Raw genomic sequence first — 16,292 nt, 5'->3', positions numbered from 1 at the left:
TTTCACAAAGTTAAACATTTATTAGGAACAAGAACTATTACAAAAAAGATATCCATAGTCTAAATATATATACATGAGGTTTAAACATAGCATTTTCATGTACCTTTAGCTATAAAAATACATTAGATTAACTGTATCCTAATTTATAAATATAGTTCTTTTCTTTAAAAAAAAACAACTAGTATTTCATATGAAAGCCTTACTGTGCAATGGAAGAATATATATACCCTCTAAGGGGTTATTTTAAAGTTAGTGTCTAGTGTTATATAACTTAGAAAATTCAGTGTGTAGAGTCAAACCCTGATTTATACAAAAAGAGATACATTGACTTTTAAAAAACTTGATAAGGGGGAAAAAAAGTGAAATATATATCATACGTATAAAGCCAGAAGAGTAGGATTTTAAGAATTTCAGATTATTTCAGTCTCCACCATTGTTTATCAAAAATACAGAGATACATCAGGATAACCAGCCTTTTACTGTTTGCCTCACCTCCCTACTGTCTGGCTGCAGCCCAAGAAAACCCTCAGGTGGGCAAGAGTAAAATGTTTGTCTGAGAAGATGTTTGCACTCTTACGTGCCTTACAAAAATAGAAACTTATTTACGATTAACCCATTTGGCCTTTGATGGGGAAGGGAGGACATTTTCATCACTGGAGAGGGAGATTTACCTGTCTCACACCCCCTGGGAGGACAGGCTCCTAGTTACACTGTTGGATGTATGTCACGTCAGAAGTGAAGTGGTGTGGAAGCGCAATTTTAACGTTCACCAACTAATAAGGAAGTTTAGGCTCATGCAAACTTTTTTCCTTACTTATCGCCACCCACCTTCCTTCCTCCTCCAAAAAAAGCTCCACTCATGCAACAGAATTTGTTGCTGTCTGAGCCTATCTATCTGTGAGCAACGGAAGGTACTGGTTAAATCCTGGCTTGCAGCAGAGAAGAAAGGTTAGACCTGCATTTCTGCTTCAAGCTCTGACATCTGGAGCAGCAATCCTCATCAGTGCTCCCTGGAGATCTGCTGATAAGCCATAAGGAATCTCGGTGGGTTTGTTCTCAGAGGACAATCCCAGAGGGATCAGCTAAACTTCCTAACAAGCTGTCACCACTAACTCCTGCACACTCACAGCTCCTGCAGACGTGGGACTGGCTGTGCCTTTGCCAGGGTTCTCCAGCAGAGTCAGGAGGAGACAAGGAGGGAAAGCAGTGAACCCAGGAACTGAAGACAGCATGTGGCTTGTCATTAATCTCATCACAATTAATCTCATAATAATGTCTGGGTATGCAAAGAAGTTACTGCAGGAGGTACTAAGGCATGAACTTGGTGTGACAGCCACTCCATGGACAGCTGCGAGCAAGGGACAATCCAAGGCAGTTGTTTTCTTAGGGAAGGATCAGCTACTCTGTGCTGGCCACGAGATGACAGCACTCACAGGGACAACGACTGTAAAGCTGCTGACACAGTGAAATCCAGCCACGTCTTATTCCATGGTAACAGGATTGTAGACCCTCCTCTTTAGCACTCAGGGTGTGCTTGGGAGCACCTGCCTTTTCACACTGCACTTCCAGGAATGTATTTTAAGCTACATTCATACACGACAAAGAAGCAGTGAGAAGAGCTTATAAGTTTTACTCTCATAGTAATAGTCCTGGCTCAAAAAACAAAGAGATGTTCGAAAAGCCTGAAAGTTGCAGAGAAAGAGAGAGCAGGACAGTTTCCTGCAGCTCTTCTGCTTCCTCCCCCAGATCAGAAGGACTGGTGTGGGGTGTTTTCTGTGGGGTATCTACCATGCTACATGCTCAGCATCCAACTCGGTGTCACCACAGTAAGTGCAGTGCAAAATTCTCTTGAGAAAAGTGCTATAGTGAAGGTTTGAGATACAACTGTGACTCACTGGGAGCCAGAAGGGTCAGCAAGTCAGGAACTTGCATTTGCAGCATGTGTAGTGTGTGCACACCCAAACATCAGGTTCCAAGGACACTTGAAAGTCTGTCTCTGTTGGGCGAAATACTGGCCCCAAAGGAGTCCTCTAGGAAACTCCCACAAATCTCATTCAGGGCTAGAATATCACCAGTATGGAGAATGCATATATCTTTAGAGACACCAAGATAACTCTTTCGAAGAGAATTTCCTTACAGAACCTTCCACAAAAGCTTGCACTCCCATTCCAAACTCCAGCTGCAATCTTCACACAAACTCCAGCAGCTCCAGTCAAGTTGTTCTAACCCTACCACTCAAGTCCATCTATGCCAAGGGAAATCCAGGTGCCTCTGAAGGTATTTGCCAGTACCAGTGATGGTACCAGCAGTCTCTCTTAACATGCCAGCGATGTCCATGTCCTTCAGGGGTACCGAGTTTGGAGCAGATGTCCTGCAAACACTGTGACTGACCAGCATCTGAGTCACAGGGAGCAGGCAGATGTACAGCCAGGGACTTGTAGAGTACAAGTGTGCACTGCCAGTAGGGTCAGTAAATCAGTTTGTGAAGAGCCAGTTGGCAAAATGGTGTCCAGTAGATTCAGTGTTCCTAGAGGAATAAAGACAGGTGTTTCCATTTTCCTTCCCACTCCTCCCCTCCCCCTTGCTCTGAACACGTCCCCCATGTGTCACATTCAGAGTGTCAGCATTTTAGGCCTCCTGTTTTCATGGACTCTTCTGGGAGAGTTTAATGGTGACTGTTTTCACTTCAGTATATTCTGCCAGAGCATATTCCCCACTGCAAAAGAAGAGAGGAGGAAAGCGACAAACAATTGTAGCATGTCAATGTGTATTTCCCTGAGAGAAGAGAGTTGTACATATGTGCATATTAACAGCTGCTGTAGGTGACATCAGGTCATTAAAACCAGATATGAACAACTTACACCAGCTATCTATTTGTTCCACTGCTTCTAATAACCACCAAGTACATGCACATAAGTACATACAGTTACACCCTGTTGTGAAAGAAACATGGAATGCTTTGGTCACTGTAACCCACAAGATGACACTTGTGACTCTGCCTAGTGCAAACTGAGTGCTGCTGTGAGAAGCCATACAAGAGACAGCCACATACACACAGTTATTTGGTGCTTAGACAATAATTAAAGTTATTTTTTCACCAAAAGAAAGCTTCTGTCTACAAGATACCATGTCATCAGGAGGGCACAGTCGCTCCAGAAATGCATACTGATGAGAGAGCCCACCACTGCATTATGTCTTGGTTGGTGGTAACTGTTGGCTCTATTTCCATGCCTTGCCCATGGGAAACCTCTGACATCCTTTAATTAGCCAGGCAGTCAGGCAAAGCAAACCATAAGGTCTCAATATATATCTATGTCCCATCTGAGGATGCATTTATTTGTTGTGCTTAGCAAATGAGGCACCTGAGTCTCGGAGCAGCAGATGCACCAGAACATTTACAGAAATGGTTTCTGAAATTAAATCTGGCTTGTGAAAGGAAAGGTGTGTTAGATTCTTCTGAGGAGTCTGCTGAAAGGTCTAAGAAAACCTGTCTCCTATATAAGAAGAAAATTAAGATTTAAGACAATGTCTCAGCTCTGGGTCTAACTCATAGGGTAACTAGTTAGAGCTGAAATGTTTGGTAGCCCCACAGCAACAGGCCAGGCTGGGAAAAGGGACAGAGGGCTCTTCTGTAATTTGGCAGCAAACTTGGAAGGTAGGATATAGAATGATTTGGGAGATCATTCCTTCCCACCAGAAGAGGTCCAACAAGGAACAATGATACAGCAGCAAAAAGAGGCACAGACACCACCATGGAAAGATGGGACAGGTTTGGGGTGGACACCAGTGTCCCCAGCCATGGTGCCATACTTCTCCCTTCATCTGAAAATCTAACTAGTATGGAAAAATGCTTCCAAGTGGACTTGACTGAACTGGAGCTATTAAAAGCTTATAAAGCAGATGAAGGTGCTCCTAAAGGAGTGCTTTACATCCACGCTCTACTGGCTTAGCACCTCCCTGTGCAGCATGCTGCAAGCCTGATTAAACTTTAAAAGCAAATTCAACAGCGTTTTCACAGTCACAAATGTTATTGCATTCACTACCCACACAGAAACAAAATATTGAGCAAAACTTACAGTTCTCTGCCATTGCCTGACATTTTAAAGCCACCAAAAGGAGCCTGTGCATAGAGCGCATTGTAACAGTTGATCCTACAATAAAAACATCAATTTTAGAAAGACAATTCAATACCAAAGAAAAGCAAGATGATTACCACAGCAACAATACAATAAAAGGCTGAAGTCTCTCAGTTTTCTCTTTCATGCAATTCAGTTACTTGAGAAATCAGATTTTAGCAATAAAATCTTCTTTTGCTGCAGAAACAGAAAACATCTGAGTACTTCTCAGTCTGACCTACATCTCACTTCATATCCTCTAATGGCAAAGACATTTATGCTTGAGCTGGAATTTATGCCACGTTCAGAGTCATGTTTAAAATAAATAGTCCAAGCTGTTCCCTAATTTATTAAGCACATTCTGAAATGAACATGTTTACTCAGAAGGCTGTCTAAACAGTCACAACCAGGCCCTAGCATCCACTTCCAGGTATAGAAAATATTTGGACTGTATCAGACAATTGTGTCACAGTAAAATAAAAGCACTAGGCCCATTTCTATAGATACTTGGTAGAAAAAGCTGATGCAGACACTTCCCCAGCATCTCAGTAAGATCAAATGACTGAAGGTCATACAGCACAGGTATGGCTTGTGCTGTAGGTCTGCATCTTCATGTGTGTTCAGCACATGTATCCTTCAAAGCCCAACATCCCATTTTTTGTAAGTATTTGAGGCAGATTCTTCTGGTGCCAACTCTTGGAATTAATCCTCTGCATCAGAATCAGACACCAGATCAACTTCCTGTCTTGAGCGGGACAAAAATCAGGACTCCATCTTTGAAACGATTCTAATATAAAGAGAAATTTTGTAAGCAAAACCAGCTGCTCTTCTTTGTGACAGTGGTGTGTTGCCATCTACTGTCCGCACTGGTTTGTGCGGCAAAGTCCCATCTGGTGCTGGCTAAAGATCATGAGAATTGTTTTTTCGATGTACAGGGTTTTGGAAGGCATCACATCTGGTGGACCTTACTACAATCCCAACAAAGAAATACTTTGACTGAAGGAAAACCAGTCCATTTCTTGACACACTGTCTGGGCCTCACCACCTTATTTTGAGGAACAGATGTTGCTTCTGAGCAGAATATCAAAAACTAGGCAGGCTACTAATACATCTTACCTCCAGCACTTAGCGAATCACAGATATTCTGAGTTGGGAGGGACTTACAACGATCATGAAATTCAACTCTTAAATGAACGGTACATATGGGGATGGAGCCCACAACCTTATTAGCACCATGCTCTTACCAACATGACTGCCAAGTCCTAAATCCCTCTCCCCTCTCAGGAAACAAAGCCGAGCCCACCCTCTGTTCCCAGGCTGCTCACCAGACTGTTCCTGACTGCAGAGCCGAAGCCAGGGTTAAGGCTCTGTCCAGGTTCTTGGTGAACACTGCGGCTGTGAGTCCGTACTCGGTGCTGTTGGCTCTTCTTATCACCTCTTCTATACTCTTGAACTTCATAATTGGCTGAACTGGCCCAAAAATCTGCACATATCAATTAAACCTTACTACAGGAAAGCATCTCCTAATTGTGGTAATGTTGAAGTAATCAGAATCAGATGCTCTCTTTGAATAATATATTTAAAATGTTATATCTTAGCTTTCTAGGGGTTGCTTATAGAGTATCTTAAAAACTACTAATTAAACTTCAAAGGAAGCATTGTGATGTGCTGTAGTAGTTAATAAATGTTAAGATCCAACAACGAATGGATCATCTACAACAATCAAAAGAAGCAGAGTTAGATCTGGACAAGTTACAAATGATTCATCCTTACTCCATTTACAGCTCTCCGTTTGAACTCTGAAGCTGAGTGTACTCAAGTAACAATTAATTTATTTCAAGGACTGCAAGTTTTCTTCCTTGGTTTTAACCCTGATTTTGTCACTGTATGCATTTTATTTGCATGCAGTGCATTTACCACGTCTGTGTTTGACCACAAATTTGGCTTCCCAGGTGCCGGTGTAAAGGCAACAGGCATACAGAGGGCTTCCCGAATTTTGGGATGGAGTCTCTCATCAGGTACAGTATCAAAGGTGGAGCCCTTTCTTGGTCTGCAGGGTCTCACAGCACAAAAAAGCCCATTGAAGGTGAGATACAGACTAATTTTGGCCACTTTTAGGCTCATCCAAGTATTTCTAAATGTCTTTGTTTTGGGATATCCAGGCTCTTAAGTGGAGCCTCAGTCCTAGGCAAAAGATGAACATTTGCAAACAAAACTGCCAATGAATGGAACTGAATAAGCTTTGTGAATCGTGGCTTGGGATTTGGAGTCAGTTCATTAAGAAAAGGTCTGTCATGGGATTTTCAGCTCTTTTTCTCTCTATTTTTAGCATGTAACTCATGCCCTGATATCTTTCCCAGGTTCCTTAGAGATTCTGTGGCAGATCTGAGACATTTAAACATCTTGCCAGGAGTGAACAGCAAGCAGCCCCATAAAAAGCACTAGGCTAAACTATAAAATACAAACGCCAGTTAGACTTTGGCAACTACTTATTTTCCATTAGGGAACATGATGAAAAGTAGATTAACTTTTATTTCAAAGGAATATCACAGGATCTAATCACATGCAGCTTGTTCAACATTTCTGCATATGAATAATGAAAGCCAGAGTATTAGATCTGCACTTTGCTGGCTTTGACCATGTTTTCATATAGGAAAGAAATAGTCAGTCTCAGGGGATTTTGCCATGAGAATGGAATCTGGGATTGTTTCAGATGCTAAGGCTGCTTCAGAGAACTTCAGTGGCCATTCCTTTGTTCCTTACCAGGATAAGGTTCCAAAGTTATTTTCCTACCTTCCTGCAATAAAGCAACCCCTTCTGTACAAAGTAGTGGAGCAAGAACACACATTACACTATCCACTGTCACTGGCAATTACAGGGTAAATAATTGCTCCAGTTTGCCACAGTGTCAGTTATTTTTACTCAGTTATTTATATTTAAAATTAAGGATGCAGACAGACCCCCTCCATCACCACTATTTCTTATTCTGAAGCAGCATTTATCTAGGTGATTTGTACCTCTTCTTTGGCAATTCTCATGTTATCAGTGACCTCTGAAAACACCGTGGGTTTTATAAACAGTCCTCTGTCTTCAATGGCAAGACCACCACACTCCAGCTTAGCGCCTTCTTTCTTCCCACTTTCTATCAGCTCCAGGATTTTATCAAACTGTTTTTGGTCAATCTGTCAGACACAAAAGGAAAAGAAACAGAGAGCAGCACCTTTATTATCATGGTTCCAGAGAGGAGTCATGGAATGTGGCCCAGGGGCACGTTTGCAGGGCACTGTCAAACTGGGTCAGTTTACAGCTCAGTTTAGGATGTGGCAGTCAGGCAGCGAGCAGGGAGAAAGACAGGACATGGGCATAGCCCTGAGCCACAGAAAACAGAAGGTGAAATGACATGTGACAGTTTAATATAATCTAATAGTTTGCTGCTACATGGAAGGGTCTCCCCACTTTCCCTTCCTGGGTGTTTTGGATATGTGTTCCCACAGCTCACTCACTTGAGCTCTGGGATTTGCTGACCTTCTCCAAGCACAGATTTATCTCAGTAGCAGTATGAGAACAGTCTGAGATGGACTAGCAAGCTCAGCAAGGGATCTGACCAGCAATAGAATCAGTACAGGAGAGGGAGAACCAGGGTATAAGAACTATAAACTTTGCTGCATTGTGCAGCTTCACCCACAGCTCCTTCTCCCCCTCTGGAAGAACCTAGCAAGCTCTGCCTCCACCTCCTTCCACACTGCATGCTACATGAACAGCCTCAAAGATAAGCCCTGTTGGTGGGGTTACTTCAGAACTGTTATACCAAAGCCTTGCTTTTAAAATCAGAGTAACTTTTCACAGTTCTTAGAGACTGGTACAATCCTGCATTTTTTTTCTCTGTACTGGGAGCCACAGCCTCACTTTTAACTACCAACCTTGTCTATCTCCTCCTCACCCCCACCTAAATATGGAGCAATCTCAAATAGTGAGTGCTGCTGTCATTAGCCTTTAACCAGGGATTTCCGTAGGAGTGGGGAAAGGCCAGTTCAGTGGCAGGACCCTGAAGCTGCACAGCTGCACCAGGACTCGGAGGAGACATCCTGTAGTCCACAAGCACAGTGTGTCCTGTGCTGGGAAGAGGTGCAGAAGCCCACAGCACTTCCATGCTCCTTCTTCCATGCTCCACGTGCAGCAGCGGACTGCAGAACTGCAGGTTTCAAACACATCTTACATGACGTGTAATTAAGTGATGAAACTCCTCATCACAGCAGGCTGGAGATGGTAAAAGATTTATGGTGATGTTTTTAAAAAGAAAAACTCAACAAAAACCTCAACAAATTCATTGAGGTGATTAAATAAAAGGCTCCACCCACTGGTACAAGGTGTCCTGGAAGCCTGGGGGGTTACTTTGATTGCCAGGTATCTCCAGATGCTTGTATGGCTCAATCCCCCTGCCTAGGCATCTGGTTTTATTTCAGCAGGGCCAGTTGCCAGTTGGGACTGTTTACACGGAGTGTTCCACACTTGACTCCTCCAGATTACAGACTATATCCTGTCTCTAGTTAATCCTGGCCACACACAATCCAAGTTTTCATGCTTTTAGACAAATATCAAAGCTGCAGGAGGGTGTCCTTGAGGTACTTCTGGTACACAGTGGAAACAGATCCCAGCACATCTCAGGGCAAACAGATGTGTGTGTATCACATGCACTGTGGACAGTGTGTTCTAAGTGCTTGTGTTCTCTCGTGTTTTAAGGTGCTACTTAAGGACACAATTCATGCTACTGCCCCAGGAACTGCGTGCCCTCCTGTAGGATACAGTATCACACTGAGTTTGGCAGGTGTCATACACATTGTCTATTTGTCTGGTTGCTTAGTTGCCAAGTGCAAATAATTCAAAAATATCTGCAAGTGCTTTCCATCCTGGCATGTCTGTAATCCAGACCAATCCAGTCCATCCACTTCACATCACAGAAAACAAAACAAGGATATTTATACAGCTGTAACTTGTTGCAAGGCAAACTACAGTTAGATGAAAAGACACTGGGGAAAGAAAACATTTGTAAAAATGACATGCAAGGGTGGAACTGTTTGTCATTGTAACTAGAGCTTGCAAGGCTTGTTTAAATTCTGTCCCCTACTCCACTATTATTTATGGTTCAAGCATTGAATTCAATTAAAAACACATGATCTGGTAAAGCAAATTCTACTATTTGTTCATCTAATTCAATAGAGAAGGCAGCTTCTAAGGATCACTGCAATACTGAAAATCTGGGAACCCACAAATCTTCATCTCTTGCTTCATTTCAGTCAAAACTACAAGGAGAACTTTTTCTATGTCCAAAACTAGTGTTTGTAGTCCTACAAAATAGCCCACAACTGGGTCCAACAGACTGTTGGAAACAACCCTTTCTACTTAAATGTTTTATTTTCACACTTTAATCCTGAAGTGCATGTCTACAGTCTAAGGAAAAATATTCACTGTCTTATAAATCAAATTATATGCATTGGGCTGAATAGCTCCTGGCTAACAAGTGCCATCATTAGTGCTTATTTTATTTCTGTAGGTTAAGTGTTACAATCTACAAATCCCACTGTGTGGGGTTCTAAAATAACAAAACTAGTCTAGTCTTATTCTAATCTAATCACTGTTCTAGTACCCCAGGATGTTAGTCTCATGTAATGCTGTTTGCTGTTCACAGTTGTATAATGCACTGGTTAACCAGTTTGCCATCTGTGCAGATTTACTTTATTGCTTCCTGTGATACAGCTCCCAGGAATCCAAAGTTAAAAACTGCCCTTGGTCTGCATTTGAGGTTGGCACTCTGCTCAAACAGTCCTGATCACCCCTCAGGTTTCTTGTGGTGTCCTTTGAATTCCAGCCAGTCAGCACTGCCAGACACATGTGAGTTTTGGAGAAGTCTCATCAGAAGCATGCCTCATTTCTGTCTAAATTTAATACTGTTTAAAGTTGACCTAATTTTAATCAGAGCAGTACAGTTTATATCAGCATAACCCAATATGTGGCTGACAATCTTTTCCCCACTGCCATGCCACGAGCATCCATGCCAGTGAACAGTAATCCACATCAGGGGACTGACGTGAGTAAAACCTTTCTTCTTGACTTCCAAAAAGGCTGGATTAGACCTGAATCAACCAGTTCCCCAATCTAGCACAGTGCAATGCAGGAACAAACAACTACACATAGGACCACTTTGCCAGGACTAGCTTACATCAGTTTCAAGTTCTTGTGGAACAGGATTGTCATCACCTGCAGCTGATGCAGGACCAAAGAGATAATGGGCTACAACCACTGTCAGCCTAAAGGCTGGCTTTAACCCCTTCCCCCTGTTGGCTTCTAAGCCAGTGACCATCCCACAATGGGATCTATGCAGCATTGTTGTAATGCTGTTGCATATCCTCACCCTGACCCACACAAAAGGAGAATGAAAGCATCAGGCTGGATCTGAAGCATCTCATGGGGAGAGATGAAGACGACAAATTTTTCATGGTGGTTCATCCCTTATCCATCAGTTCAAGTTAAAAAAAACCCTCACAGCCAAGCAGGTTACTTCAGGGACAGTGGGGAAAAAAATATCTGGAAGCTTTACATTTGAAGAGTAACTTGTGGGCAGGTGTGAATCTTTGCTACTTTCGGAGGTATTTTTAAGTCCTTGTGACACTGCATCATTTCTCTCCTCTGCTTAAGTTTCTGTATATGCCCACAACATAGGCTCCAGAGAGTGAGGAACCATAGCTGCAGAGGAAGCGGTTGTTCCTTTGAACTGGCAACCACATAAAAGCCTTGGGATTTACAGTTTCCTCCCACTCCCTCAACACCTTCCCATCCTGGCCTTGACAATTGCATACACAGAAGTTCAGGTGTGTGTGGGTGTGCTCTCTCTCCTACAAGTGTAACAGGTAAGCCAGAGCAGGGAAAGAGGACAGATGGGCCATATTTAAAATCTGATCAGACACTGCTATTCCAAATTACTGTTATCCTTAATTACAGCTGTGTATGCAAAGGGTCTCCCTTAAGCCACAGGAGTGATCCCAGAGGATGGGAAGTGCTCTGACAGCCTGGCAAGGACTGGGAACACAGATGAACTGTAACAAACAGCCCAGTTCTACATGTTCCAATCACTGCAGGGTGTTTCACCCTTTAAAACTCACAACTGAATAGATTCAGGAGCTGTTCTCATGAAACTGCTTTGAGGGTCAGCTCATCTCTGCTAGAGCAAGTCTCAGCATGGTATTCTTTTTCTAAGAGTGCTGAGCAGTTTGAAATCTCTTTCTAGGCAAGTTACAGGGCTAGATGTAGCCTCAGTATGAGCAGGGGATGTACATCAACTTATTCCCCATGCAAGAGGACAAATAATGAGGTTTTGCCATGCATGAATCATGTGTATATTCAGATCCAGATAATGAGAGGCATATGTCCTTAGAGCCATCCCTTCTCTGAGGGAACCCACACAGCATCAAGGAAGAAAAACTCACAGTGCAGTACAGAGCAAAAGAGGCCTTGGCTATTGGTTTCTGGGAATCTTACTTTATTTTTGGTACCAAACAGTGGGCCTGTTAGAAGATCTGACCTAAGGATCATCTTCCCCCAGAGTTCTCCAGCACAACTCAGATTGCCTCAAAAGGAAAAACTAAGAGGAAGGCTCTGGAAGTATTGAGGAGGCTGGTCCTGACAGCAGTTTGGCATGTTTCTTCCTTCTAATTCAGCTGAAACTTCTCCAAAGGATCAGAAAGGGAGCAGAGGAGGAGAGGGAAAGTGAGGACTCAGGAGTCTCTGGGCTCTAACTACTTGTCATCACCCACACAGCCAAGGAGCTGAATAGCCATTTAGCTGCACTCTTCTGCACAGAGCTATGGCTCACTGCAACATGCTTTGTATTACTGTACCAGGGAGACAGCCCCTTCCATAAAGCTGGATAAGAACTGAATTAAACACATTTGTGTTTCTAAAAAAATTACAACATAACATTTCAACAGTTGTGATTAATTGATATTTAAAATAGAGAGGAAAAATAAAGCCACGATACATTACTCACCCCTCGGCACTTCTGCTGGGACCGTATCCATAAGGATAATATTTACACAAGGAAAATTAAACAAAACCACAACCAAAAACCAAACAACAACTGCTCTCAGACACACAGTTACCTGGGGCCCTTGTTCAGTTCTGGCATCAAAGGGGTCTCCAACCAGTCTCTTCTTGGCAAACTCCACGCTGCGCTTGACGAACTCAGGGTAGATCTGCTCCTCCACAAAGACGCGGGAGGCAGCTGTGCAGCACTGCCCCTGGTTGAAGAACACGCCTTGGTGGGCACATTCCACTGCCAAGTCCACTGCGAGATGACCCAGAAGGGAAAAGCATTACCACACGCACAGTTCCAGCATTCCAGTGTTTCCAGACTTGTTTTTTAGCTTTCTCTTTGGAAAACCTCCTTTAAAAATGCTGACAATGGTCCACACCCATTGAAGGCACTCACAGGGCCTCACTGCCCCCAAACCAGATTTTTTGTTGTATCCACCCCCCTTCCTGCCTTTTGTCTTGAGGTCTAGTTTGCCATAGATCCTGATACTTTCTCCCACAAGGACTCACTGAAGGCAGTGACCAGTTTTTCTTGTTGTGGAAATACAAATGTGGATTCCTTGATACCATGCACTGGTTCTTAAAGGCAAGTTTCAGTCCTGATTGTTCGAAAAGCAGCATGCCAGCTTTGGCCAGATCCTTGCAATGCTCACTATCAGCAGCTGCCTCTGACTTTCAACCTGTGCTGTGCAGGACTGGAGAGGATTTTCCAACCATTTTGGTGGTCCCAGGTTACACATATCTCCTAGTAGTACTCAGTCACATAATAAAATCACAATGAAACACACAACATGAGCCCTGCAGACCACCAGGACAGAGGTGAAGGCTGGATTAGATCAGGTTCTACAAAATTCCCCTGACACAGGAATCCCTGCAGAGAGGCTGTTTTGCAGAAAACTGCTTTCCCTGGTGCTTGGCTCAGGCTCTGCAGCACTGTCAACCAAAGAGAAAGCCCACAAACAGCAAACACACAAGTGTAAGATTTACCTGCAACTGCAGCCATCCCCAGGGAGGGCAACATGGGCCATGGGAATGATCCCCATGTTGGGGAAGAGCTCTAGGAATGCAGAACTATATCCTGCCTTTGGACAGAGGTTTCCTCCAGCCTTTGGGGTGGAAACATCAGCCCTGTGAGCTGCCAGAGGACAGCAGAGACACACAAACCCCACCACCCTCAAGCATCTTACAGCAAATACACCCAGCTGCCCATACTCACAGTCTGCATCTGCACACACAATGCAGGGGTTTTTCCCTCCCAGCTCTAATGTCACCCTTTTGAGGTTGCTTTTAGAAGCAGCTTCTTTGATCAGTTTTCCAACCTGTATCAGTGAGACACAAAGAGGACATGAGTTGTTTCCCCTAAAAATCTCAAGTGTGATTCCAACGACGGTGGAAGAGCCTGGATGGCAGCTGAAACAGGGAGAATACTCTGAAATGGTTTGAGTTTCCTACTGCTGTTTCCTACCAGCTCCAGAATTAAGGTTTGAGTTAGGCAGGTCTGAAAGGACAGGCTATGTGGGAGAGCTATAGCTGTATCCTGAAGGGAAGGATTTATTCTGCTTTCAGAACTTAGTAATCTAATGTTGTTAGAAACAGTATGAATTAAAACTATTTAGGACCTTTAGTTGTTAGGGCAGGTTAATTTCTTAAGTGCAATGTAATATTTGAATTTACTCATATTATAATTGTTTTCTTGTATTTTACCTTTGCACATGGAAACCTTACCTTTATTTCTTGCCCTGGAGTGGAACAGTGAGCAAGGAAAGCATGGGGCAACTGGCTGGCAATTACAGGTCTGCCTTTCTCATGGTTTGCCCTTGTAACTTGAGCATGACTCCTGAACTTAGGAGAGATCATCTCTAGTCACTCAGAGCTTAGGCCTAGAGACAGCAGGAATAAGTGCATCCTAGCTTTGCAAGAGGCATTACCACAGGCTGGCTGGCCAAAGAGGAGCAAGTTAATAACCTAAGAGAAGAGATCTATATGGGAAAATTCTTGTAGAGTTTAAGGTCAGTATTTCCAAGCTGGCACTGAGCCCAAGCTGGGGCTTAATAACTAAGTCAAAATATATTTTGAATTAGCTTCACTTCCTGGCTCAGAAACAGTAGCATTGTGCTGCAAATACTGCAGAGATGCACCTGAACTCACAGATGGGTGGAGGGGGAAGAAAACACTTTAAATTACACATGCATTAGCAAAGGTTCTGTCTCCCTTGGTGTTTCCTGCACACCCATGGATTAGGAGACAAGCACAGTGTCTACAGGAGTTTTTTGCCTACAGGCTCCAGCAGCTGAGATTTTCCTTCTGCCACTAATCCACTGGATACTCCTTTTTCATTAAAAACCCAAACAGACACATGCGGGCTGGATGAGTCTATAAGCTCTATTGTTTTCACTCAGCTAATGTCTCATCTGGGCTAAAAGTTTCTGATCTAGGACTTGAAGAGAAGCATGTAACTGAGTAAACTGAGATTAGACCAACTATCAAGAGAGTAAAAGCTCACTGTGAACTTGTACTTTATTGCATTCTGTTTGTTCCCTTGTTCCCTATACAGAAACAGAGGCTTAGCATACCTTTTCCTATGGGATAGGCACAGCAGTTAGGATGTACACAAAGCCACTAGATGGTAGTGTTGGTAAATGCTGCAGCTTTTGAGTGTTTGGAATTACCTTTACAGACCAAGAACACCTTTCAAGGTAATTTGTCATCATTATACATTCACATCACACTCTGCAATTACGAGGGCAGACATAAGAATGGATGAATTCAGCAAATGTTCAACAAGAATAGTGTTCCTCAAAGAAATAAGAAACTGAATTTGCCTGACTGATTTGAAGCTGCCCCCACTGGTGTGATCATTTCCATTCTTTGGACACTGCCTCTATTCTGAAGGTGCAGATCTACTGCAAGAAATATATAAAGCAGTCAGAGGAAAAATGTTCACTTTTCTAAGCAAGCTGTTGTTTGAGAATTTTCAGCAGTGATTACTGCAGTCAGATTTGTTTGCATGTCTCAGCTGTGCTCAATTCCATGGTCTTGGCCAAGCCATGTGCACTTTTCCCACATAGGTATGGAAGAGGATGGCTGTAGGTGATTGATAGTGCAGAGGTCTCACTGCCACCCCTCTTATAAACAAGTCAGACACATCTATTTACAGGAAAAAAAAGCTAAATGGAAGGTGCTTTACTGTGCAGGTCTCAGAATGAAGCTCAAATGTTAATCCCCTCCACGTCAGCAGAGAAGACCGTGGGCACGAGGCCATGTTTTTATTTAAGTCCTAGTTCCTCAGAGGTAACTAAAGCCCAGGAAGAATTGTTCAGGGCTCTGACTGACATGTTTTCCAGTTGCAGGGCAGGACTGGCAGGCAAACATGCCCAGAAGCTCCATCAGATCAATGACATGATGTTAAGTCACTGCCAGCCTGCCCTGTAGACTGTCTTGCCTTATGTCAGAGCACCTTTTACTTACAGAAATGCGGTGGTTTGGCAAAACCCAGCTTTCAGAGATGGGGGGTTATTAAAAGCACAAGGATCTGAATTAGACAAATATCAAATACTTCTCAGAAATCCTATCACAGGGAATGTGATGGAAAAACTGCTGGTTATACAGAAATCGCTGACATTTCATAGGTCCAGTCTTGTATGGATAACAGTTTATTAGAGAATGCAAAGAGGAACAGCAGGTGTCTATGAGAAATCCATCACCTACCTTGGTTGATCCAGTAAAAGCAATTTTATCAATGCTGTCATGGGTAGAAATTGCAGCTCCAGCTGTGGGGCCATAGCCAGGCACAATGTTCACCACACCTGGAGGGAAACCCACCTGAAACAGAGGTTAAAAACAGCTATGTAGAGAATTTGAGAGCACAGCTCATTTCTCAGGAAGGCTGAATTAGTTGTACTATCCTCCTCTGAGCTCTTACCAGATACATCCATGTTTTCCAGGCTTTCTAGTGACATGGCAGCAGGCTACCAGCTGGAGTAGATGTGGGTGAAACTAACAGCCATGCTTAGGAAATGCCAAGTTTCAGTAAGAATTCTTGGAGAAGTCCCAGTTTCAAGTCAAAAGAGAGTGAGTCTTTCGGCCAAACTT

General features: G+C 43.2%; 1 protein-coding gene across 1 annotated transcript in view; it reads right to left on the bottom strand.

The window, feature by feature from the left end:
* ALDH1A3 (aldehyde dehydrogenase 1 family member A3) overlaps positions 1-16,292 on the bottom strand; it is a 34,141-nt gene continuing 17,849 nt past the window's right edge. The window contains exons 7-13 of the mRNA XM_048317836.1: positions 15,909-16,022; positions 13,417-13,519; positions 12,269-12,453; positions 7,133-7,297; positions 5,441-5,598; positions 4,077-4,151; positions 1-2,716 (exon numbers count right to left, since the gene is read on the bottom strand). Of these exons, the coding sequence (XP_048173793.1) occupies positions 2,644-2,716; positions 4,077-4,151; positions 5,441-5,598; positions 7,133-7,297; positions 12,269-12,453; positions 13,417-13,519; positions 15,909-16,022 (873 nt within the window). The 3' untranslated portion in view covers positions 1-2,643. The remainder of the gene's footprint in view (positions 2,717-4,076; positions 4,152-5,440; positions 5,599-7,132; positions 7,298-12,268; positions 12,454-13,416; positions 13,520-15,908; positions 16,023-16,292) is intronic.

The sequence above is a fragment of the Corvus hawaiiensis genome, chromosome 13 (assembly GCF_020740725.1).
Source record: "Corvus hawaiiensis isolate bCorHaw1 chromosome 13, bCorHaw1.pri.cur, whole genome shotgun sequence".
Taxonomy (NCBI): domain Eukaryota; kingdom Metazoa; phylum Chordata; class Aves; order Passeriformes; family Corvidae; genus Corvus; species Corvus hawaiiensis.
This window is presented reverse-complemented; position numbering and strand designations above follow the sequence as displayed.